Below are 26,763 nucleotides of genomic sequence, written 5' to 3'. Positions count from 1 at the left end.
TACGGTCATAAGTAAATTGCATACGTTCAAAACTATAGATTTTTGAATAACAGTAATAATAGCATAGCTACATCTTGTATAAATAGCCATACAATAACTAAGGGTAGACACAAATGGGTTAAATTTCCTTTTATTTTGTTATAATTCTGTGTTGTGTCATTTAAAAACATCGTCTGGACGGTAAAGTTAGTCTTTGGTAATTAAAACAAACTTGTCAATACATTTGACTTTCTCTGTAAAGATTTATTTATATATATTTATGTTCATTATTTTTCAGTGTTTTAATGTGTTTCTATATTTTTCATGTTTATGATATTTTGGAATGAGTGAAGATCAGCGCAGAATTCAATAATCTTGTGGATGGACCGCAGCAAGTCCTTTTGCAGTTGTATCCATCAAAATGCTATGAAGACATAATGGAAATTACATTCACATTGTAGAGCTTGGACAAGTTATAAGTAAATTTATTTACTTTATAAATGCACATTTATTGGAGTCTTTAAGCTTTACGATTGTAAGGCACAATTTAATGCTTCCTTTTGTTTTTATTAAAGCACACAGACTCGGAGCAGAAATTCATCAAGGACATGACTGTTGGGATTACGGTTGTAGATGACCAAACTGAGCAGCATCAATCTGCAGTGTTGTGGTCCAGGTAATAGAAGAAGAAATCTTGGTGATCTGGGGTTGTAACACGTTGTGGGGTTATGTACTGTGTTAGACTATCTGGGACTTGTCACAGAAAAAAACTCATTCAGGTTTAGAACAATTTGAGGTTTAGTAACCCTGAACCCTGTTTTAGAAACCCTGTATATGGACATCGCCATTTTTGATTATTTTGCTCTGAATACTGTTGTGAATCCTGAAAAATGTTCAGTGCTGGCATATTGGCCATTAGCAACTTTGCTTAAAGGGTTAGTTCACCCAAAAATGAAAATTAGCCCATGTTTTACTCACCCTCAAGGCATCCTATGTGTATATGACTTTCTTCTTTCAGGTGAATCCAATCTGAGTTAAATTAAAAATTGTCCTGGCTCTTCCAAGTTATTTAATGGCAGTAGGCAGGTGTGTTTTTTTTTTTTTTTTTTTTTTTTTTTTTTTTTCAACAGTCCAAAAGTAGTCAAATAAAATGCACCCATCCATTCATAAAACGGGCCTCACATGGCTCCGGGGGGTGAATAAAGACCTCCTGTAACAAATTGATGCGAAAGAAAAATATCCATATTTAAAAAATTATAAACATTTTTTTTCTCATTTCCACTGACTATCATACGTACAAGCCTAATTTTGTGCTTCTACAGTACTTCGTGACAGGCATATTGTTGTCTCTCCTCTGCTCTTCTGTGTTCGTCACTAATCACTGGTGCATGCATGACTCCTCTGTCTTAAGTCATCCACCTGGAACGGCTCTCACGGAAGTGAGAGAAAAGTGTTTGTAACATTTTAAATATGGATATTTTTCTTACAAAAACACATGGATTCACTACAGGAGGCCTTTATTCATCCCCTGGAGCCGTGTGATGCACTTTTTATTATGGATGGATGCTCTTTATTTGACTACTTTTGGACTGTTGAAAAAAATCTGTTATAATTCTGTTTTTTGTGATTTTAAGAGCAAGGATCATTTTTAATATAATCCGATTGGATTCGTCTGAAAGAAGAAAGTCATACACACCTACGATGCCATGAGGGTGAGTAAAACATGCATTTTGGGGTTAACTAACCCTTTAAGGGTCATGCTTAACTCTGGAACATGCAGTGTAACAGAATATTATTTAAAAGGAATACTTCTTTACACCAATATATATTCAGATCATTATTAAAATGGTGGGACAGATTAGACTGAATTGCAAGCAGGCAAAGTTTGATTTTTAGTCCTAGTTGGTTCCGGAGGTGTATTTTCCACTTATTTTCCCGTTGGGATTTTAAATTCTTTGTGTTCAGCAGAACAAAGAAATTTGTACAGGCTTTTAACAGTTTAATACAGGAAGTTATTTTCAATGTTTGTAACTGAAACAGTTGAGGAGAACCATTTACTTTTGACTTTCATGTTTGGTTACAAACATTTTTCAAAATATCTTCCACTTGAGGGTGAATGACAATTTTCTCTTTCATAAAAGTAGGCTTTTTTTTTTAAGGAACTTTAGGTTCTTTTGAGCCTTTCACTACTTTTTAAAATGCACAGTAAAGTTTATCATGTTATGACTTGGAATATGTATGTTCTCATGAAAACAAATGTTGTTAACGGTCTCATCTTCCTATACAGTAATGTACACATTTTCCATCAAATTGACAAGTGATTTTGCTTTCCTTTTTCTGTTTCTTGTTTTATGACCAGTAAATAGCATTATGATGTGGAAGAGTTTGGAAACTTTCAAGATCCTTCTGGTGTTAACACTTCTATCTGGTCATGTTGCGCTATGAAATTTAAAATCTGACGGTTCAGACCTTTGTGCTTCCATGTGCATTCCATTCATATTTTATTATACAGAAGTACAGTACACTAATTTTTTTGTAACTAAATGTGATTGCTTTTGCCTTATATACATATAATATCTTGGTTTCTCATTTTGACCATAATTGCATTATGGTGGGGGGAGTGCATGTAAACTTGTGCAGGGTTAATATGTGGTTAACCTTCTGATTTTCATATTGAGGTATGAAATTAAAAATAATCCCTGTGGTTTTGATCAGAGGAATTGAAATGCAACTATTTATGTTTCTCAATCCCATGCCAATGTTATTTATTATACATCACACTTTCAAGTGTCGGTTCAGATCTTTAGACGTGTGTGTGTTTATATTTTGCATTTTTTTTTTTTAATTGTCAGTTGATATGTTGACAGCAAATTGCTTGATCAATTTAAATGTGAATGAAAGTGTTGTCTCTATCATTAAATGAAATTTAAAGAAAAAGTGTGTTATCTTTATTTAAAAATTTAAGGCAGTTGGGTAACATTTTCTTACGATTATTGATCCAAGTAACAAAAAAAAAAAAAAAATCCCATTTGACAGAACATGATTTAGGTTGACTGGACTAGAAAATAGTCAAGTCAACTTAAACAAATTTGTAACCTGGACTAATTCCACTCTAATGGGAAGTTGTTGCAACGAGAGATATGTTGTCAAGATTAAAAATATTTAGGCAGCGGGGTAACAAATTATTTTTAGTTGACTCTACAAATTATTTTTTACAGTGCAGGTCTTGTAGTCTCCACTAATGAGCTGATGAGTTGATGAACAGGTCAGATTTACACATACTTGAAACTTAAGCTGTAAAAGACATTCAAAAGGTTTCCCAGAGGATAAATGTGCATGTTAATAACCAATTATTTTACTTATTTTATATAATTGTACAATGCATTTTTACATAAGGAAAAAAAAGTCACAAATTCTGACTGATATGACACGACACACAAAAGCGTTTGGTCATTCCGTCGGACAAAAAAAATAAATTGTATATACTTTTAAAAGTAGTTCACTTACAGAATTTTTTTTTTTTTTTTTTACACATAGTATACCCCCCCTTGTCATCTAAGATGTTCATGTCTTTCTTTCTTCAGTCGTAAAGAAATTGTTTTTTGAACAAAGCATTTTAGGATTTCTCTCCATATAATGGACTTCTATGGTGCCCCCAAGTTGAACTTCCAAAATGCAGCTTAAATGCAGCTTCAAAGGGCTCTAAACAATCCCAGCTGAGGACAGCGCATGACCTTTCCAACGTGATTACGTAATGCGTGAATTTGCGGACGCGTATCCAGAGCTAGTGCAAGAAGAGCATTTGTGGTTAAAAAGTATATACATTTTTATTTTCTTAAGAAAATTACATTGTTTCGCTAGATAAGACCGTTATTCCTCGGCTGTGATCATGTAGAGCCCTTTAAAGCTTCACTGAAACTGCAATTTGGACCTTCAGCCCGTTGGCCACCATTGAAGTCCAGTATGTGGAGAAAAACCCATGTTTTCCTCAAAAACCTTAATTTCTTTTCGACTGAAGTCCAAAAGTCTTGGATGACATGGGAGTGAGTAAATTATCGGGAATTTTTTATTCTGGAAGTTAATCCTTTAATAGGCTATATGTAATGTGACAACCTAAGATTCATGTCAACTTAGCAACATTTTAGTATGAAGAATGATTTTTCAATTCAAGTCAATTAACACACTGATATCAAGTGTAGTAATTTTACATTTATGATTGAACTTTCCAGCACCACTTCTGAATCAATGTGCACATCTCTGGCTAACTGAATCAAGGTTTTCTTAAGAATGTACCTGTTTTTTTTTCATGATGCTCTTGATTCTATCAAATTTAATCTAATATATAAATTTAATATATATATTTGAAGTTCTTCTCCTAACATGTAAGATGTTATGAAAGGGGTGCGCAAAGTTAAGTCCTCAACTGGAGGTCGAGTCACACGTGAATACTTCATGTTCTTATCACACCAGTGTTGTTTAACCTATCACAAACACCTGCAACATGCAAAACACTCAGCTACACGTGATGATACGGTCCTTATGTAAAGACAGATCTGATACAAAAAACTTGGGAAAACATACATGTGGCAGTTTTTTTAAACCTAAAAATAATACAATAATAATAATAAAAAAATTTAGTTTATGAGGTGTGGGCCCCCTTTTTCTCTGGGCTCTATGAGTAGGTTATATCAGACAAGATCTTGCCGCAGAGGAGCAATAGAAAATTCCTTAGTTTAATCAATGCTCAGGCCTAACATGCCATAATGGCAGAAACTAAATAAGAGTTAACATTAAAGTAAGAACTGATTCAGAAACAAAAATAAGTCATAAATGTCAGATTCTTTTTGCCAGTGAAGCATTTGTGATCAGACAGATGAGCATCCTCCTCAATATAGTGCCCTCTTTCTGTCAGCATCACCATTACAGACTTTAAGCCTAAATTTAAATCACAGGTTAACCTTCACTGATCACAACTTACTGCCCTAAACTAGCATGTCAAAAATAAGTTGAACTTGAAAAACACAAGTGGAATATTTAGAAAGAAAAAAGGCAGTTTAAAAGACAAAGTACTATGACACTGATAGTTTAGTTTAGATACTAATTTGTAATGGAACATTTGCTCATGACTTCACTTTGCTTAATTACTTACTTCATGCTGGGAATAAACTCTGGCCTCACAAAGACTCCTTCATGACATGTCTCTTCTGCAGTCACATGATCCCAGAGGAGAATGATTCAAATAAATAGTCTGAGCTCCACGGTCCATCATATTCTGCACGACTTTAAGAGGTAAGGGTGTTTCATTTATTTTGGTGAAACTGTCCTCTTTGTTTTACAAGAAACTAAATATACTGTAAACTACTGTTCTTATTTATTTATTTATTTTGGAAAGCAATTACTACTTTAATTCAGCAAGGATGCATTAAATTGATAGAAAATTACAGTATGGACATATGTAATGCACCAAAAGGTTTCTATTTCAAATAAATGCTGTTCTTTTCAACTTTCTTTTTGTCAAATAATCCTGAAAAAATGTATCAATTTGCACAAAAAATGTTGCACAACTGTTTTTAATATTGATAATAATCAAAGAGAAATCAGCATATTAAAATGATTTTTGAACGGTGGAGAAATGACGGCTGAAAAATCAGTTTTGCCATGACAGGAATAAATTGGCCTACATTTGAAAATATATTGAAATAGAAAACAGTTCTTTTAAATTATTAAAATAATTGTGATAAAAACAAAAATAATAAAACCATTTTTAAAAATCTTACTGATCCCAGATTTTCAATGGTAGTGTATGTGCATCTTAGAATGTATGCTGAATAACTTAATATGTAATATTTTACATTTCTATGTTTTTTTTTTAGTTCTTTTCTTTTGGCAAAGGGCAAAACAAGTAAAATGAAGGCCTTACTGGTTGTTTTGGCCCTCTTTCTGCCCATCATAAATGCCCAGGTGCCTCATTGGGGGCCGTGCCCAGAGCCTGCCACTCAACCTGCCTTCAACCTAAAGAAGGTAACATACTGCGCCACAGCTTATGATAGTAACTGGTCTTCTATTCTGCTGTTAAATGTTTTCAACATTTGATTGTCTGTATCCTAATGTAGTTTATGGGCAGGTGGTTTGAAATCGCTAAACTTCCAGCACAGTTTGAGCGAGGGAGATGCATTGAGACTAACTTCACTCTCAAGCTGGATGGAACGGCTCATGTAATGAGCTCTGAAATTCTGTGGGTACCAACACCTTAACCACCTAATCAGTTTCTTTTTTCTCCTTTTTTTATAATTCCTTAGGCTTTTATATAAGAGGTAATAAATACACCTTATTGAACCATACACTTTATCTTAATTAGAAAAGGAGAGTTAAAAACAATTGAAGGGACAGCTGTGGTGGAAGATAAAAGAAATCCAGCAAAGCTTGGAATCAGTTTCTCTTACGGTACAGATCTGATTTTCTTTTTAAATGCTTTACCTTTGCCATAAGTAATGGCATTTCTAATTCAGAATTAATAGGAAACATGTATGCTTAAAATATTTTGTGTTTTGCATCTCTACTTGAAATGACAGTTTTGCCCTACACTCCATACTGGATTTTGTCCACTGACTATGAGAATTCAGCGCTGGTGTATTCATGCACTGATGTCTTGAGACTGTTCCACGTAGACTTTGCTTGGATTCTGGGCCGCACCCGATCCCTGCCTGCTGCCACCATTGACCACGGAAAAGAGGTTTTTACCAATAACAACATCGATGTGAGTCGGATGATCTTAAGCAGACAGCAGGGATGTGGCAAAGACCTTTGAATGACTGTCTTAGTGGATAATCCTGTTTCCAGTGTTGAACAACATGTGGACTACAAAAGTAGTATACTATTCCTTTTAATAATAATAAAAGAAAACCCCTTGGTTTTTAATTAAATGGCCATGGAGTCTTGGACTTATTACATTGTTTTTTCCAGGTTTTCAAACCAGAAATGTAGTCCATCTTCTTTGGGAGATATTGTATGGAATTGAAAGCACAAGTTTCCAATTGATCAAAATAAATTAGAGCATTAACCAAAACCATGTGAACTTGGTTGGCTTAATTCTCTGACTGTTGTAGATTTAGCACCTCCTTGTGGTCACAAAAAAAAAACATAACCATGAAATAATGTGCAAGCACTTTTAATTCACATTTACTCCTTAATAAGTTGGTTTGGAAAGATATAAAAGTAAAAAGAATATCCGACATATTAACAGTGTCATTTTAGTATCACTGATATACTCTTATAGCTTTTGTCAACATGTAGTTAATATATCAATATACAGCTTTTATTAAGTTTGTTTGAAGTTTTAATATTAGTTTTAGTTACTTTATGAATTGAAAATGAGAAACGTTATATTGGCAACTTGCTAGAATAAAATAAGATTTTAAATAAGCTTTATATTTTATTTTAGTTTATTTCAAGAAATGATTTTGGTTAACGATAACCTTGCATGGAGAAGAAAAATATGAGGTTAAACATTTGTGTACCAGAATTTTTTTTTTTATTATTATATTTCTGGAGTTTCACAGGAGAGGAAACTTGTTTTGCCCTGATCGCCAGGTTCACAGATGTACACTTAATTATTCAGATTAATGAAACAAGCATACATACTGTAGAGACCTCAGATATAACAATAGAAAGCACAGTCACAGAGAGATTTGACATGTAACAAGGTATTTTCTAGAATTTTCTGATTTTAAAGTGTTCATTACTTCATCTTATAAAGGAAAAGTATATGTGAGAGAAGCATTCTGTTTTCATCCATGTTGATGTAATGCGTGTTCAACGGAACTGCAGTGGGCTGACACGCAATCCGATCACATCTTTACCAATCTCGGTTACCTAGGAAACAGGAGAGAGGCAGCCAATGAAATCGATCCTTCACTTTATAGCACCACATGATCAGATAAACCATGGAACAAGGGGAAGAGCAACATTAAGAGGGCTTTCTATCGTCAATAAACTAACACTAATTAAACATGGAAATTACAAGGGCTTACAACTAACCTGTGTGACCCTGCAGACCTCTCCTTTGTATTTGGGGCAGTAGCAGGCTCCAGACAGGGGACATTTCTCTACTGGCCGCCCGCGGTACAGAGGAGTGAAAGAGGCTGGGCAGATGTCGAAGGGATTGTGGGGATCATAGTTCAGTTGGTGAGCATCTGTCAGGCTTTTCTCACATGCTGCAAGAATCTTTCTTGTCTGAGAAAGACGGAGAAAAACAGGTTTATACACACAAGTGAAAAACTAGGGTGCCTTTTTTCTATTTCCAAGGGGGCTGCAAGATGACTTAAAATCTATTATATATAAACATGTCATTATTAAATGTATTAAAATGATTTATAATGATGAAAACGAGCATTAAAAAATATATAGTTTTTTACATATAAAAAGTGTGCTGACACAAATAACAAGAACCAATAAAAACTTCCATTAAAGTTTTTTTTTTTTAATCTTTCAATTCTTAATGTGACAAAAACTGTCTGACTGTAAAGCCATGGGTTAGGGGATATTTGTGTAAATCAGTGCAAGACAAAAAAAAAAGACAATTATCCGTTTACCTGCTGTGCTACTTCTGGTTTGGGACCCAACTCAAGCAGACGGCGAGCGAAACCCGCTGCTGTTTTAAAGTTACGCAGTTTGAAGAAAAGATTGAGTGCTGTTCTCAACACCAACACCATGTGGACAGGTTGCAGACTGCAATGTGTGAAATATGCTGCCATCTGAAACATACACAAGAAAAATATTGATGCATATTAAGACAAGATTCAGTGCATATACTCAAATGTTTGTGTAAAGTATTTTGTAATAAAGTTAAAAATAAAGCAAAATTTTTAAATGCACATACCTCACAAAGTTTCTTCTGCTGATCGAGAGTGTCTTTAGGAAGTTTCTTCCTCTCGGTCTCCATGGTGAGGCCAATAATATACTCTTTACAGATAGTGATAAGCTGCTGAGCCTGAGTGAAAGTAAAGAGTATGTTTAGAACTTAGCCCCTATATTAAACAATATACCACTCATACTGAATGAAAACACACCTCTGCAATCTCTTGTTTGTTGTCGACCACAAGCAGTGGTACAGAGAGGAGAATAGCTCTGAAACGATCAACAGCTTCTTCAAAGCGCCCTGCTGTGGTCAGCTGATAGCACTGCTGCAGGCGTGAAATAAGATCGGAGAGACGCAGACCCACAGCTGGCAGACCCCCTTTAGCCCCGCTGTCCTTCCAGTTCCTCAGGGGGTAACTGTGCAAGCAGGGCAGAGACGGCAGGCCCAGGTAACAGGTGCGCCCACGGGACAGGGTTTGCATGAACAGTTGCTTATAGGGTCCAAACTGAACCACACCAACCTGGTCATGCAGTAACTGTAGAAAAGGGAACGAAAAACATTAGGGAGACAGCAAAGAAACATCTGCTACATTTCAGTTTAGTAGTTTAGACTCAAATTATTTTACTTCCTGCTGGGGCCAACAACAACAACTAAATTGCAGGTAGAATTGTTTCTCCACATCTAATCATGCAGCCCTAATCTATAGTATTGTGAAATCCCTTCACCCTCATAGCAGTCTCAAAAGATCCAGCCATTATGTGATCCACAGCCAGCTGAGAGTTGTTGCACCACATCTGTGTGGGGCTTGTGCCCTTGGTGGGCGGCACAAAGAAACCTTCACCCTCTGCGCCACCTCCACCAACAGAAGGTATATCCTATTGGTTGAAGGAAAGACAACAAGATGTGTGGTTACTTAGGATTCTGTTTAAATCCAGTCACAAAAAGTAGTGATTTCTTATTTCAGTTCTACACAAGACTTACCAATTCTGGCGGGAGGTCCAGATCTTCCTCAACATCCCAGCCTTCTCCCTCCTCTTTCCCAATAGCTCCTTCATCTCCCAGTCCCTCTTGAGCATCCATGAATCCATCTGGATTATGAGAGAGCATGAGTGATTCGATTGTGATACAAAACATCCAACTTTGGTTTGGTTTCCACCTTCAAAAATAGATTTACTGTAAAATATTACAGTAAATACCTTCATCCAGATGAAGTTCTGCATCTTCTCCCCAGCCTTCTCCTCCTGAAGCATCCATGTCCAGGTCAGCAACCATCTGGCCAGCACGTCCTATTCAAACAAACACAAAAATACATGTTAGTATTCAAAATGAGATCCAACTTCGTAAATCCTGGTTACCCACTTTGAGCCAAGACGAGTACCACAAAACCTCACCTTTGGCAGCAATGGCTCCCTCGAAGAAGCCCTTGGAGACGGTGAGCAGAGGCCAGTTGGTGTCCAAGGGGTTGATGGGAGGTGGCGGCTGCAACAGCTGGGCATTGGCGTCCACTTCTGGCACCTGCACATGGATGGAACACGTCGCTCAATCGTCTATCTACAAATATGTGCATTTCTGTTAGTAATGAGAATACAACATACCATTTCTTTTTCCAGGTCAAAGGTCTCCTTCAGGGCTTCAGCCTCCTCATCCATCCCATGAGTGGCAGCAGTCAGGTAAGCCAGAGACTCTGAGAATGCATGTGACAGATGTAATTTTCTTCAAAATAAATTTTATTAAAACAATCATATGAAGGGGGAAAAAAAAAAGTGACAGAACGTACTCTGTCCACAGTTCTTCAGGATTCGCACACGCTCACTGATGTCACCCAGGTAAAGAGCGCCCTGATAGTGTCCACTCATGTCTTTTCTTATCTCAGCTGTACAAAAAACATCATTCAAACATCCAAAAAGAATAAATTAACCATAAGAAAGAAAACCAGTACACTGCCATTAAAAAGTTTGGGTTCATTAAGATTTTTTTTTTTTAAGTAATTAACATTCAGCAAGAATGTTTTAAATTGATTAAAAGCAATAAAATGTTTATTTAAAATAAATGCTGTTCTTTAATGACTGAGCACAAAATCAGCTAATTAAAATGATTTCTGAAAGATCATGTGACACTGAAGTTTGGAACAATGGCTGCTAAAAAGATTAGATTTGGCATAACAGGAATATTTTTTTTTAAGTTTGTTAAAAAAAAAAAAAGGAATAATTATATATATATATATATATATATATATATATATATATATATATATATATATATATATATATATATTTTTTTTTTATTATTGTAATAACATTTCACAAATTACTGTTTTTACTGTATTTTTGATCAAATAAATAAATGAGACTTCTTTCAAAAACATTTAAAAATCCCACAAACCACAAACTTTTGAATGGTAGAGTACTCGTGCTTTTCCTTGTCGCTCACCTATCTTCATCATCTTCCTGAGCTTGGTCAGGTTGCCAGTGATGAGGTACAGGAATGTGAGTTTGTCGAAGTTCTTGGTTCTCTGGTAGCACATCTCCACCACCTGGTGATGGCCCTGCAGAAGCGCAGCCTCGCCAAGACGCTCCCAGCAGCTTCGATCATCCAGGGCTTTTGCAGCCTCTAACGCCACCTGCAGGAACAAACACATCAAGAATGAACACCGGTTCAGGCAAGAGGGTTGAAGACTTGATCCTCCATAAATGTCAGTCCTGTATACCTCAATGTTTCCACACTCCAGAGCCAGGCTAAAACGAGTCTTCTCATCTTTGACAAAGTGCAGCGCAACCTCTGGGTAGCCCTTCTTCTGCAAGTAGGCAATGATGGACTGGCCTACCAGTTTAGCGTTACGCACCATATGAAGAACCTGAGGGTGTAGGGTATTAAACAAAAAAAAGGGGGCTATTAACAGTGTTTAGGCAAATCAGAATACGCAAAATGATTGATGAAGAGGAAGTTACTGACTATAAATAAATAAATGGGTATAAAAGGTTTCAGGGATATCTTTCAGATTATAAGAATATTTTATGTGTGGCATTCCAAAAATAGAAAATCAAAAATAGAAAATATTACAAAAAAGTAATATATATTTTTACTCAGATAAAAAAAAAAAAAAAAAAAAAAGAAGTCGCAAGTTTAAATGTTGAAAATTTGTGCTAACCTCTTCATATTTGCGATTGACCAGAGCCAGTTTAAACCGGTACTCTGTGGGGTCAATGTTGAGCACTCGTGGTCTGCATTCACGATCCAGACAGTACACACTGTTGCCCCTGACTCTTGTCACGTAGATGGGAAGATCCAATGTACGGATTATACCATGATCGCTGCAAGAAAAATTTATATAAAGATTAATATTTCATTATTAACAAAACAGCAGGGCTTCTTAATTAAATAGTTGTGTGTGAGGCTGTTGGTGCAGTACCCGGAGGTGAGAGCATATTTGATGTGGTTGGAGGTGGTGTAGATGAAGACTTCATTCTCGGCCCAAGCGCCGCTCTTCACTCTGATGTTCTCATGGATGTTACACAGGCTATCTAACTTCTTGTTACAGATCATGATGGCTGAAAAACAAAAGCAGAGGGTAAGATGTGTGTGATAATGCAAAAAACACAAGCATGTGGGATTATTCCTTTTGATACAAGAAAACATGCTTGTACAACCCTTAAAGGTGGGTACTTGTGATGGCAAAATCACAACCAATTAGTGTGTTTTCCCTACCGTGTTTGGCCAGCAGGGCCACGTGGTTGGCATCGGAGCTCCACACCACATATTTGACTTTAGCGATTTTGACCGTAGCGAGGGAGCGCTTCTGCTGCACATCAAACAGAGTAACTCCTTCAGCATCACGCAGCAGCAGAGACCCAGTTCCAGCATAGAAGATCTCCTCACAGCTTGGTACCTGGACCTTCTTCACAATCTCATTCTTCAGGTTCTTTATCAGGAGCTGCAGCGGGATAAGCATAGAGAATAAACCTTCGGGTTGGTTTGAGTATGTGTGTACAATGTCATACTCCTTTTTTTTGATACTATAGAATGTTGCAGGGATGACATTTTTGTATGCTAAAACTCAGAAGCAAGTTAGCATTTTAGCACTTTTTGTTCCATCGTCCTGAAGTCAATGGGATTTATGAATGGGCTTTTGGTTAAATGCCCGAAATAATATATTTTCACATTTTAGAGATAAAATTCATTATTTGATTTATTGATTGAAATAATATAAAATGACCTTTTACTTGTCTCAAGAGGCAGTTTCTAATAAGTGGCTAAATGGGACTAGAGAGGTTGTTTTACGTTTTACTTCTGCAGATTGTATTTAGGCTTCAAAATTCATTAAAGTTGTATTCATTAGTGAAGATTATCATGATGAACTAAATGTGTAAGAATCAAACTTTTGTTTGCTGCAGAGCTTATTTTTTTTGCAATAATCAAAAAGCCAACAAAAAAAATCGTATTTGGGTTTTTGCAGAGGGAACCAGGGTGATGCTAACTTCCAGGTAAGCCTACAAAAATGTCATAATTGCAGCATTCTTCTCTTTCATATAAATGTTTCTTGATTTACTTACTGAGTGCATGCGGTCAAGTACTGCAAAACGGTTCCTGGCCACCCAAACCGCAGTGAGACCAGAGGAACGCTTTCCCTCAGGAGCTGTAGAAAAAGTGAACAATTACATTTTGCACATTAGATTAAGGACTTCTAAAGAGAAAAGTAAAATGTTACCATCAGGATTCTGGGAATCACTCTCTCTGGGAATGGAGTACAGATCATATGTGCTGTTTTCAAGGTTAGTAGCTCTCTGAAAGGAAAAGAGGAAGAAATGAACAAATACACAAACGAACATTGATTTGACTGAGCAGACTGATAGAGTCTACAATACTCACAGTACACAAGAGCACAGCATTTTCTGCAGGGTTGTAAGACATGCTGAACACTGGGAATTTGGATCCACTGTCAATATAAAAGAAACAGTTCAGCTGAAAAGAATTGCACTAAACCTTTTGTAGATGCACATTTAGCATTTTTAGACCTCGAAAAGACACTCAAATCCACACACCTGCGCAGCTGCATGACGGCCGTATCCTTACTGCTGTTGAAGTCGAGCTGACGCAGGAAGCGATCTTTTACATAGTACAGCATGTTACCATACACAGCATAAGCTGGACGTTCCCTTTCCAGTTTAAACACCAACATCCCACTGTCATGGCCTGAAAAGGTACAAAATTACACTTCAATGCATCTCATTTCATCGCCAAAATCACTTGCTTAACTAATTATTATTAGTACCCTACCAGCAGCAAACAGGTTGAGGTTGGGGTGAGCCCCCAGCACCCAGAAACGGTCGTGATCTCTGCGAAAGGTCTGGACACCTGTCCTCTTGGACATATCCCACACACGGATGCTCTTGTCCTCAGAGTTAGACAGGATGAGCTCCTGACGAGGGTGGAACACCGCACAGGACACATTGTTGTAATGCCCTCGACAAGTGTCCAACTCCCACGCTTTAGATTCTAGAGGAAGGGATAATTGACAAATAAAAAGGTGATTTAAAAAACTAATTGTTCTAATAATAGACCTATAAAATGTGTCATTAAAAACCGAATTTTTCTAATAGATGTATAAATTGTATTTTACTAACTTTTGAGATACCTCATTTTGAGTATCATTTAAATATAAGCAATCCTATAATAGTATTAAATACACTTAGTGGAAATGTAAGAGAGAGTATAAATGTACTTAATAAATTACATTTTGAAAAGTATTGGTAATTGAAACTATTTTTGACCATTTTACACTGTGTGCTATGTATTTTGATGCTTTACCGCAACATGCTTACATTGATCATAGGAATCACTTTCAAGTCGAATCTCAAGTGTGCTTTAAATGCTATTTGTATCATCCACGCCACAAGGATGCACTGTTTTATTTCAAATAAAAGCTAAATACATGTAGAAACAGTGCATTCTTGTGGTGCGGATGACACAGAAGAGCATACACAGCATACGGTGATATGGAGAGACACAGAGGAGACCGCTGACAAAGGAATTATTGAAAAAAGTCATTCTTTTTGTTTTCTTCGCTTACAAAAAGTGTTCCCGTCGCTTCATATAACCCAGATTGCATGTCTGATGGCAGATGGATTATTCTGATGACGACTTTCATACCTTTTATTGACCTCGACACTGTTATTTACTTGGCAGTCTATGGGACAGTCACAGGCCTCCTGGTTTTCATCCAAAATATCTTAAATTGTGTTCCGAAGACAAATGGAGCTTTTATGGGTTTGGAACGACATGGGGGTAAGTGATTAATGACAAAATTTTCATTTTGGGGTGGACTATCCCTTTAAGACATTTTTAGAGTTTAGATAAGGGTCCATGAAAGCAACTGCCTGTGTTAAAAATTTTACATTTGCAATGTCATTCTTTTTTTAAAAATCAGAACAGTGACAGACATTTTTCCATGAGAACACGTACCGTTCATCCTCCAGATCTTGACCTGGCGGTCATCTGCTCCTGACACAATGAGAGGCATGCTGGGATGGAAGGCTGCCCAGTTTACACCTCGATCATGACCCTAAGACCAGAGCAAGACAACACAAACTTTCCTTCAAACCAACAACAAACTTCATTCATTCAACCCCAACCACAGTTTACAACACAAGGATCAGATCCAATTTTTTTTAAGGCCATAACAACCACATTCCTACCTCCAGAACATGCTTCACTACAGCATCAGAGGCCCCAAACAGGTCGACACCAGAGATGCCACGCACCTCCGAGTCCACAGCACCCGGAGACAAGTTCTTCTTCCTCAGACCTAGAAGCAACATTTACAGTCCGACACACACAGGGGACCATTTACAAATTACACAGGAACACCCACATACCAGGAAGGGAAGAGAGAGGAACAACATTAAAACTGCTACTGGTAACACATTTGTGATATCTGACAGTAAACACAAACATTTTGTTGGGCTGCTAAACATTTGCTGGTGCTCGAGAACACAAACACAACAAACATCCTCCATTAGGTCTAAACCTGAGTTAAGGAAGTAAACAACCAGCAAATTAAGAGCAAAGACAACAACCAATCAAAACACAAAATGACAGAGAGATAATCAGCTTAACTCAGGTCAGGACACAGAGAAAAAGAGAGGAGAGCAGAATGTGTGTCTGAGATCTCAGCACTCCAGATGTCTGCTAAATGAATAAAAGTCCAACAAAAACTGCATTAGAAACCAATGTGCAGAGGTGGATGTTTCCAGAGGGGCAAAGGAGCTGTACAGGAAGTGAGCAGGGATTGAACTGAATGGTGGATTGATGGAGTTGGAGCGTGTCAAAATGTTCTCTGGAGGGGCACTGGATGTTAAAGGAGTGAGGAAGACTCCAGTTAAGTCATGCATTTGTTATTGCATATTGTAATGCATTAATAGATGGATTCCATCATGCATTCAAGCTGTGTTAAGTCATTTAATGATTAAATGACACTATGTACATGTTACAGATCTAAAAGTTGCATTTAGATAGATGCATCAACTTGGAGGTTTTTAACCATTAATATCATCTATGGATGACAGATGCCATCATGCAAGATATGAGTAAAAAGTTCAAATGTTTGCATAGTTCTGTGAATTTCAAATGAACCAGAGATTAATGTTCCTGTACCTGAAAATGCTTACAGTTTTGATGCACATTCATCCAAAATGTGTTAAAAAGAAATTTGTTTATAACTAAATTTGGATGCACAAGAATTTCTATTATTTCTATTAAGTTTTCATTATATCATACGATCACATACAAATTGCGTATTTTCCATGCAGCAATATATTCATTCCATAATTTTATGTGACGGGGAGAAAGTTAGAGAGAAATAACTATCTATTCAGCATAAGCTTTAATGAATGAGCATTTGTTCTCAGTCAGTGCAGAGTGGAGCAGTTTTAAAGGTTAATGAGCAAGAAAGAAGTCCAACAATGAAAGCAAAGGACATAGACATTGACAATTTCATTAAAGCATGCAGAATCTCAAAAATACCTCTCACATTCTAATAAAAACCAAAAAAAAAAAAAAAAAAAAAAAAAAAAAAAAAAAAAGAAAACTTATCTTAAATAACACTTTTTGAGCAGGTGACAACACACAATATTTTTAAGTGTTTCATGACTTGTTTGTTTCATTTAAACATCACCTTTAAGTGATTTAATCCTCTCAACATCACCATTTACGTAATTTCCCCAATAATAACAAAAATAAGCATCAAATTATTATCATTAGACAACTGCTTGATGCTTACAGCATGAGTGTGAGAGGCATTTTTGCTTTAAGCCCACAGAGTTTTGTTCTGTACACATTGTAGAGAGAGGACACGAGGAAGAGAATGCCATTTAGCATCTTCTATCCTCCTCCATCCTCTCTCTCCATTCCCACCTCCCAAGCCTTCCCAAACGACTCAATCCTTTCCTAAGCCTCCTCACCGGAAATATCCCACACGCGCACAGTCTGATCCAGGCTAGCCGACACCACCAGGTCCTCAGATGGATGGAACTGAGCGCACATCACATAGTGATTATGCCCCGTAAGCACACTACAGAGAAGAAACAGCACAGAGAACATATACAACTCAGTTTCACAAAGCTAACGCTTAAGTGTTGCTCAGGTCAGACAACAACAAAAAAGCTTTGACAAACATGTGCATTAAATGATTTTTCTTTTATTTGCAAATGTTAAATCATAAATACTGGATTCAAAATTAGCCATATAAAATAAGCTTCTAAAAAACAACCTATGATTAACTTTAAAAAAAAAAAAATAATGAATTAATTAAAAAGATTACTTGTGCACACTCACTATTTCATAAACTATATAAAGACTCACCAGACACATGTTCTGGACTGCCAGTTCCAAATGCGAATGGTTTGATCATCTGATGCACTCAGGATCCAGGGATACTCCTGAAAATGATAACTGAAGTTAGTCTCACTGATTAAATAAACATTATAAAAAGAATTCTGAAAGATCATAACAAAGTTGACAGGGCTCACGTGGTGGAAGAATGTGGTACGAATGTAGTCAAGATGTCCAAGAAGAGTGAAGAGACACCGACGCAGCTTGTAGTTCCACACCTAATAATCAGAATCAAATAAATGTCAGCGAATCAAAATGCATAAAGTGCATCAGCATAAATTATGAGCAATACATTTGTTACAGTCTTTATTAATCTTTGTTATCATTTCTTATTAAAACTACCACTGTTCATTGTAAGTTTTAGCTCAGGTTCATTAACTAATGTTTAAGACAAAAATGCTGATTTTAAAAAGCATTTTTCATGTTTGTTAACTTATCTTAAAGTGTTACCAAAAATGTACCCCATGAAACTACAGTAATTCTACCAGGGGACATGTTTATTAAACATCAGCATTGAGAATGAAGAAAGCAAACCTTGATCTTGTAGTCATCTCCTCCTGACACAAACAGTGGCTGCTGCTTATGGAAGTCAATACCTCTGACTGGACCTAAACGAATTCACAATGCTATGAGAGCTCAGAAGAAAACCACAAGAGACTAAAATCGTTGAGCAGCTGTTTCATACCATCATGCTCGTCAAACTTGTCGATGAGGGTGCACATGCGATAGTCCCACAGCTGGATGACGCCGTTGTGCAAACTAGAGAGAATCCAGGGCCGTTTCGGGTGGAAACTCAGCCCTGCAGAAAAAAAACAAAAAAACAAACTATCAATTCAGTGATTTATTAATATGAAGACAATCAATACGATGGTGTTTTGAGAACACAATAATGATGACACTGATTGAAACATTATTATTATTATCATTAATCCTTTATTGATAATAACAATCTGGTCAAGGTAATGTCATAATCGCGTTCTCTATCAAACAGAACTACTGAATACTGTAATACTGAATATTTACTTTAGCGTCTGGATGGCTAACAAATAATAGCTTTGTGCTAATGCGGAATGACAAAGTAATCAATAAGATATTTAATCCTTACTAAAAAGATTTACTTTATATTCTACGGAAATTAAGAATAGATTAATATCAGACAAAAATGTACATAAAAGCGGTCGTAATAATTGTATTATAAAGCCGTCAAGTGAAGCTAGCCTGAGCAGATCTCTTACCTTTCACTCGGGCCGACTTTGTCTCAAATTTGGTCAACATTTTCACTGACAATAATAACCGAACAAGAATGCGTAATGAATGGAGATATAGCCCACTTTACGTGAATTTAAATCCTAAAATCATCCCGTTAGTAAGAGATTTTGCGTGTATGGTTCTGCAGCTCTACTTCCGCAGCTGACACGTCTTCTGAACATAAGCCACACAAACCGGGCCGTGTTCCCGTGCGCGGACAAATAAAGCTTGATGATTCAAATGCCAACATCGCAAAGTCCGCATCATAGAGCCGACATCATCCGCATTTTAAAACACGAACACGCATTTTCATTAGTCGGTCATTTAAAAGATCATTTTCAATAAACCGAAATAAATATCAGGAGTAAATAATAGTTTATGGTATTGTTCCTTGTTGACATTTAGTCATTTTATTACCACTACATATTATCACAAAATATTATATTTGTTTCCTGATCTCCACGTAAATCTAGAAGGAAAATAAAATCTTATTTTACATTTCTAAATGTTACCACTAGTGACGCAATATTTACATTTTTCATCGGAATTTCTCGCTTAATTAAGACATTGATTATTTGAATTAAAACAAACAAAAAATAAGTAAAAATACTATAAATATCTAATTATTTTTATGATCTATTGCTATATGCATGAAAATATTTATGTAATTAAATATTCATAACACAGGGGTGTCCTGCAGAGTTTTGCTCCAACTTTGGACACCCGTCATAACAGAACTGAGCATTTACCTACAAATATATAATATATATAACAGGGTCATCAGGACAATTGGGTTTAGAGTGGTGTTTTTACTTATGTGTAGCAGGAATAAAATTGGTCAGGCAAAGAATACAAAACATTGTAAGTTTCTAACATTTATTTAGATTTTTGAAAATTGCAGTTCTTTCATACAGTGAGGTATGACAAGACCAATGATCTTTACATTTTAGGGAACACAGGATAAAGAATATTGATGAGCTAATTTAAGTGCTTGGGTGTTTGCACAACCCCTGAGTGTTGTAACCGTTACATAGTTTTATCCAGCTCATCTGCACGCCCATTCCATCCTTCTCATAATCTTTATATTGGCCACATAATACTGATATATAGCCAATGAGATGTGTCATCAATGTGTCAAAACTTATTAACAATTCCACATTTGCTCCTGTGAAAGGATCCCATTTCTACGCATTCAAACCTGTTTGCATAAAAGATCCATATAAACATCCCCTCAAAAGCAATGACCACAAACTTTAATCCACTTTTGAGGAATCCTGGGATTTAACATGATGTTCTTTAAATGTTAATACAGAGTATTCATTTTAAAATACGAAACAATATTCTTTTATTCTTTCAATATTCAAGGCAAATTAGGACTATTGTGACAATAGCACATCACAAAGAGGCACCACCATAGGAATGATGGGAATTATTGAGATTTACATGGCAACACTCCAAACTGCTCTATATGCAGATAGATACAGTAACCATTAGAAGACAATGGGAGAGAGAATTATTCTACTCAATTACAAATGCAGTCTAGGGGTCAAAGAATGATGATAAGCCTGCTTCTGAAGTGTCTGCAGTTAGTTTTTTTCATCTGAGAGATCCATTTTGGTCAGATTAGTTCAAAGAAATAGTATATATGATATAGTGTGAGAATAAATGGACATTATGCTGTAAATTAAAATAATTTCAATAAATTCATCAATCTGATGGAAGCTATTATCAGATCCTGACCATTCTTCTGAGATTTAAAAATAAAACGAAACCAACCAAACCGTAACTACCTTTGCTGTCCATTTGAGCTCCACATATTTGTCTCTAATTCTTCAAAATACAATCCACTGCAATCCTTCTCAAATGTGCTTAGAGTAAAAGTGTAAAACCTTTACAAAATTCAGAAAACTTTGATTTTTACCAAGCTGTCAGCACACTGAGATATCAAACTTCACTCAAAACATTACGAGCTGCTCTACAGTGAGGACAGTGAACGGATTAGGGATGAATATGAAAAGAACCTCTGTGGATAGAGAACTACGAAGTAAAATTAATGTAGTGAACATCACAGTTTCAGTGCAGACACAAAAGCAAACTCCTTTGAAAAGGGAGCATGTTCAACTGTGTCCAACTCAGGTCCAGATAATTAGCTCCAAATTGTATTGTTTTCAAATGTACATTAATTTGACCTCATTGAGATCACATGATTGAGCACTGCTCTGGTCCTGGGACTCCTTGCACTCCAGGAAGGTGCAGAGATTCTGGGTCAAAATTAAAGCCAGGAGGCTGAAAATACAAGAGGTTGATTCATTGATTGATGTAAATATAGTCTAACTGTTATTTAAAAAACAAAGAAAGAAAGAAAGAAAATACTCACTGCCTCTCCAGCAAGCTCTTTTGGAGGTTGACCCAAGTCTTGTAGCTAAGGGGTTAGACATTATTTCCATGAACAAAAAGTTAAAAAGGTACAAGAAAAAGGTAACTGAATATGCATTTTTTAAAATTCATTACAAAAAAATAAGCAGAATAAAAAGGTGGCCCTAAATTATTTACAAAAAAAATCAATAATTTAAAAAATGCATGCTTTCTACCTTCTGCATGAGTTCCAGAATATTTTCAAATGTGCTGTCTTTGTCTCCATCTTTCTCAAATTGGCTGCATATTTCTCCCATTATTTTGTACTGTTGCTCATACCGCGTGAACTGGTCTGTGGGAAGGGATTGCTTGTTGCTCTCCAACCATGCAGGGTACTAAATGCAAATTGCATCATATTAGTACTTTCCCCCCCAAATATTAAATGGAATGTGTTGAAAGATTTTTTGAAAAGAAATGTTTAATTAATGGCAGGCATATAACAGCTTCACTGGGATCAGAACAGTAGGACAGTCATTAAGACAGTCATGCAGATGCTGTAAACAACTCACCTTCTCTGTTATCTCTTTAAGAGAAGGGTATAGCACTTCTTTGGATAAGAGGTTCTGCATGATGGACTGCATTAATGGGAGAATATTGCCATCATCTCCTCCCTCCCCATTTTCATTCAATCCCAGGTTCTCTAAGGTCTTTACCAGATCATCTCCAGCCAGTCCTGCACTCTGCATGTAAAATTATGAATGTTCATCACATTTCATTACACATCTTCTGACATACATTAGCATTTAAATGTTTGAGGTAGGTAAGATTTAAAAAAAAAAAGAAAAAAAAAAGAAATTAATGAAAACGTATTCAACAAGGATGCTTTAAATTAATTAAATATGAAAGTAAAGATCAAATACATTCTGTTCTTTTGTACTTTTTGTTCATCAAACAATCCTGAAAAAAACAATCATGGCTTTCACATAAATATTAAGCAATATTGATAAGAATAAGAAATGTTTCTTGATCATCGAGTCATCACATTAGAATGATTTCTGAAGGATCATGTGACACTGATGTCTGGGTTAATGGCTGTTAAAATGTAGCTTTGACATCATAGGAATAAATTACCTTTTATAACAATTATAGAAAACAATTATTTTAAATTATATATACTGTGTATATATATATATATATATATATATATATATATATAATATATATATATATATATCTGTACCACTGTACTTTTGATTAAATAAATGGAGCCTTTGTAAGGGAAAGAAACTATATATGTATATATATATCTTACCAATCCCAAACTTTTGATTTGTAGTTTATCATTAAAACCACTATTTCCTTCAATTACATTCCAATAGGAGAAATTCCAAGTGGGATTACCTGCAGGTTGTCTGCATTTTTCGCCAAACCACTAAGGGTATCTTTAAGACAGGATGTGAACTCTTGTTGTGAAGCTACATCTGTGCCTAAATTAAAAATAAAAAATAAAAACGAATAGTCAAAACAATTGGAAAATAGGCAAATAACTAAACTTGCATATCTTCATCCAACATTTATAGAGATCACTCACCTACTTTACCTGCTGCTTCAGACAGCTTATGAAAATGCTGAAGAAGGTCAGGTTCTTCTTGTGCTAACTCAGCCATGGCTTTCTCCCACTCCTCACGCGCTTGATTGGCCATCTCACCATCAAAGAGAGACTCAAAGAACTTACTGTCCTCCAACAGAGGAGGCTGAGGATGAAAAGAACAGAAAACAAATACATTAACCAGCAGCAATGATGGAACCAACTCTGTAGAACTGCAAGAGTGCCTAGAAAATTGTGGAAAAATAATACAATGTTATTCTGATCATTATTTGGATAAACGTGTTTATTACCTTCTCATCACTCGTCGTTCTTGCACCAGGGGCAGTGGGGGCCTCAGGGGCCGCAGGAGGCACATTGGTCTTGTCAAAATCATCAAGAGCACCTGCAGTTGAGGAAACACTTACACTGGAGTACCAAGGGTATATGTTTTGATGGCACGTGACTGATGCACAACTAGCTAGTGGTCCAGTACAAACACAGCAGCTCCGATAATAAGCTCCGTTAAGATACAAAACCTGCTTGGACATAACTGACGAGTTTTTATGAGACTATACAAAAGACAGCGTGACGAACTCTAATTTATTAACTGATGCACATCTAATATTTTCCTGTTACTAAAACTTCAATCACTGTGACAAGCGCAAGCACCAGACCAATAGCGTAGCAGCAACCGCACTGTGACAACCGCTTCCTAAACGCTAGTTCACTAAAGAGAGTAACTTTATTTAAAGGATAAAACATTTGCACAGTATAACTGTGGATAGTTTCATATTTAAGCCATCCTCAAACCTTACTGTCTAATAACTCATCCAGCTCGCTGTCCGCGGGAGCCTGATGTTCCGATGCTGACGCCATCTTGCTTTTCAATGACAAGAAATGCAAATGTGTCGCAAAATAATGACGTCCAATAAAAGCAGCTTTGACGTTTTTATTTATTTATTTATTTATTTGGCATTTATCAGATTGCAACATAAATGTAACATTTTATATAAGTATGCTGCAAATATAACAATTGCGTTCGTTTTCAAAAATAATTTACATTTCAGTAATTGTTATCATCATGGTTGCTGATTACTGGTTTTCTTTTTTTATGCGTTTTGAAGAGCCATTATTCTGAATTATTAATTAATGTGTCATAAATCTATCTATCTATCTATCTATCTATCTATCTATCTATCTATCTATCTATCTATCTATCTATCTATCTATCTGTCTATCTGTCTGTCTGTCTGTCTATCTATCTATCTATCTATCTATCTATCTATCTATCTATCTACCGAGAGACTGATAGAACTGATTATCTCGCGTGCACACGAATCGATTAAGGCAGAACCATGTTGGCTTTAACGAGAAGAGGTTTCAGAATTTTTATTAAGATTGCTTCTCTACTTTTGTTGGTGAGCCTGTCATCATCATGCAATTCTTGTCCTTTGTCATAATCCTAATGCATTTGTTACAGTACATGCATGTTTTCTTTTCTCTAAAGGGGGCTTTGTATGTTGGTTTAAAACATAAGAACATTTATGTTATATTAGCTATTGAGAATTCTATAAACTAAATTCCAATATCATCATATTTTTGTAATAGCTGTTAGGTAAACAAGAGCACGCTAAAAGCACTTTAGCATACATTCAGGCAAGAGTCAGCAATGATGAAGGTAGATTTGAAATTGTGTGTTTAACTGTGCTCTCAGGACAAGTTGTTCTTCATAAATGTCCCTGAGAAATATTAACAAAATGAACTGACAACTAGCCCTAGTTTTTCAGTTACAATGACATGACTGCTGACACATATGGCACATGACAAGATGACATTAATGAAATACATGCACTGTTTTAGTTGCATTCTCTAGTTGCATTCATTTTAGTTGCATTGCATTCACTGTTTTAGTTGCATTCTCTAGTTGCATTCATTTTAGTTGCATTGCATTCACTGTTTTAGTTGCCTTCATTCTCCACTTTTTACAGCTGGCTGGAATTACAGGTCTAGGTGGTTCTTTCTTGCTGCATAAATACAGAGTTTACGGTGTGCTCTTTAGTAGCTTTTACATAATTCTCCCTGTACTGCTGGCTGTTGTTGGAGGAGTCATCCTCTTCATCAGTGGATGCATTGGCTGTGTGGTGTCCAACAAAAAACCTTCATGTGGACACGGATTGGTAAAATGAAAAAAAAATCCTTTTTAAAAACAAATAATTGAATGGACTGTGGTGTTCACATTTGTATATTTATTGTGTTTCAGTTTGTGTATCTTCTCATCATTGTGTGGTGCGTCATGGGTACTACTGCAGCACTGGCATATACTAATAAAGGGAAGGTGATAGTAATTTTATGTTATTGGCTATATAAAAGTAAAGTGTATTTCACTGAAATGGTTTTGACATTAAACATCTTTATTTTAGCTTGATGTAGACTTGGCTCCCCTTAAAGATGTGTTCCAGAACTACAGTGGTAACAGCCGAGATCCTGATAATCCTGAGGATTTTTGTGTTTTTTGGTAAAATCAGATTGTTTCACTGTTTTGTTACAGTTGCGGTTGTGGTGTTAAGAACTACACAGACTGGTTGGAAACACCCTGATTTAATCATAGTGGGAAATACGAAGTTCCTCTGAGCTGCTGCAACAAAAACTATCACTCCTGCAGTGGGACTTTAGACTCACCCCAGCTGCTATATAATGAGGTACAGACACTAATTACATTTGAGCAACCCTTTTAATGAGATACTAAATTAATATTTTTCTGCTTAATTTTACAGTCAGCATGAAATGAAAATTCACCCTGTATATTTTTTTTAATTCAGTTTATATCTCACTGTGAAGGATCCATTCATGTATGATTTTTTTTTTAGCTGATGAAAAATTGAGTAAAAAAATGTAATTATCTGTTACACTTGGATGTATGTCACAATATGGATGAAAAGACCTGTCATTGCTTTCAATTCATTGTGACATAAAATGAGTATTATGGGTGAAATGCAAGTTTAGCTATACTTAATTAAATAATCACAGAAAAAAAAAAACAATCTTGCACCTCACTGTGTAAAAACAAACAAACAAAATGTCTTGACAGCTGTGGAGTTATAAAATCAATACATATAATCATATAATCAATACACATAATGGTTACAGATGTTTTCAGTAGATCTTATGGAAACCTGGAATATTTCTTTAACACTGGTAAATTAAGCTTCATTTGTTAATTAATTTAAATTAGATTTGTGTTTGGAGAAAGATTCCACATTGTATTTTTTTTTTCTATTCTAGGGCTGTCAAATTAAACTTGAGGAGAAGTTACTGCTTGCAGTTCACATCATCATTATAATATCTTTAGTGGTTCTCTTTTTACTGGTGATCTCTGTGATTTATATTATAATTAATTTATGCCCTGATCCTTTTCAAGATTTCTAATGTCATCTCTGACCTTTCTGTCTTCAGCTAATGTCTGGGATTATAGTGGCACAACTAATGATGCATCAACCCCCACAAGAGTATCGAATCCTGGACCAAGAATAAAAAGGCACTTATGGAATCAAATTCTTGTGACTTTTCTTCTGCATGCTTGCACATTATATAAATATATATATATAAAATGTGCAAGCATTAATAATTATATATATATATATATAATAATTATTATTATTATTGTTAATTACTTTGATGATATATCATTCAGTTCTAAGCTATACAGTCTATGGTTCAAACTAGTGTATCTCTTCACAATACCTGTTCTTCTAGGAATATTTTATATGCACGCACAGCAAGGGCGTTTTACTTTGCACAATAAAACTGATACAATCGAATAAAATGTCTGATTTTATTATTAGTGACTTGA

At 35.8% G+C, this 26,763-nt stretch overlaps 3 protein-coding genes and 1 pseudogene across 4 annotated transcripts; 2 read left to right on the top strand and 2 right to left on the bottom strand.

The window, feature by feature from the left end:
- The first annotated feature begins 5,156 nt into the window (after positions 1-5,156).
- Positions 5,157-7,075, top strand: apoda.1 (apolipoprotein Da, duplicate 1). 2 transcript variants are annotated; one of them, XM_019086195.2, is made up of 5 exons: positions 5,157-5,268; positions 5,858-6,000; positions 6,093-6,214; positions 6,338-6,423; positions 6,552-7,075. In XM_019086195.2, the coding sequence occupies exons 2-5, from the start codon at positions 5,887-5,889 to the stop codon at positions 6,785-6,787; spliced, it is 558 nt and encodes a 185-aa protein (XP_018941740.1). In that variant the 5' UTR covers positions 5,157-5,268; positions 5,858-5,886; the 3' UTR covers positions 6,788-7,075. The 2 variants fall into 2 exon arrangements, with proteins under 2 accessions (XP_018941740.1, XP_042632688.1); XM_042776754.1 differs by having other exon boundaries at positions 5,199-5,268; positions 5,853-6,000.
- A 418-nt stretch (positions 7,076-7,493) lies between these two features.
- On the bottom strand, positions 7,494-19,186 carry LOC109081208 (coatomer subunit alpha-like). The gene is made up of 29 exons (XM_042776746.1): positions 18,958-19,186; positions 18,408-18,521; positions 18,257-18,330; positions 17,860-17,940; positions 17,693-17,769; positions 17,293-17,402; positions 15,529-15,638; positions 15,296-15,395; positions 14,111-14,329; positions 13,876-14,026; positions 13,703-13,769; positions 13,542-13,617; positions 13,387-13,469; positions 12,542-12,767; positions 12,246-12,384; positions 11,985-12,147; positions 11,544-11,690; positions 11,267-11,456; positions 10,614-10,709; positions 10,432-10,520; positions 10,228-10,351; positions 10,033-10,122; positions 9,818-9,924; positions 9,562-9,711; positions 9,048-9,371; positions 8,858-8,968; positions 8,571-8,732; positions 8,017-8,211; positions 7,494-7,851 (listed from the first exon to the last, which is right to left on the bottom strand). Exons 1-29 carry the CDS (start codon positions 18,995-18,997, stop codon positions 7,792-7,794), a joined length of 3,675 nt encoding a protein of 1,224 aa, XP_042632680.1. The 5' UTR covers positions 18,998-19,186; the 3' UTR covers positions 7,494-7,791.
- Positions 19,187-19,832: 646 nt separating this feature from the next.
- On the bottom strand, positions 19,833-23,871 carry pex19 (peroxisomal biogenesis factor 19). The gene is made up of 8 exons (XM_019096204.2): positions 23,729-23,871; positions 23,225-23,316; positions 22,917-23,079; positions 22,727-22,812; positions 21,895-22,065; positions 21,562-21,720; positions 21,348-21,392; positions 19,833-21,256 (listed from the first exon to the last, which is right to left on the bottom strand). Exons 1-8 carry the CDS (start codon positions 23,787-23,789, stop codon positions 21,170-21,172), a joined length of 864 nt encoding a protein of 287 aa, XP_018951749.2. The 5' UTR covers positions 23,790-23,871; the 3' UTR covers positions 19,833-21,169.
- Positions 23,872-24,268: 397 nt separating this feature from the next.
- LOC109081211 lies at positions 24,269-26,490 on the top strand (annotated as a pseudogene).
- The last annotated feature ends 273 nt before the right edge of the window (positions 26,491-26,763 follow it).

The sequence above is a fragment of the Cyprinus carpio genome, chromosome A2, assembly GCF_018340385.1.
Source record: "Cyprinus carpio isolate SPL01 chromosome A2, ASM1834038v1, whole genome shotgun sequence".
In the NCBI taxonomy this organism is placed as follows: domain Eukaryota; kingdom Metazoa; phylum Chordata; class Actinopteri; order Cypriniformes; family Cyprinidae; genus Cyprinus; species Cyprinus carpio.
The sequence above is the reverse complement of the archived record's forward strand: the minus strand, read 5'-3'. Positions and strand labels throughout refer to the sequence as shown.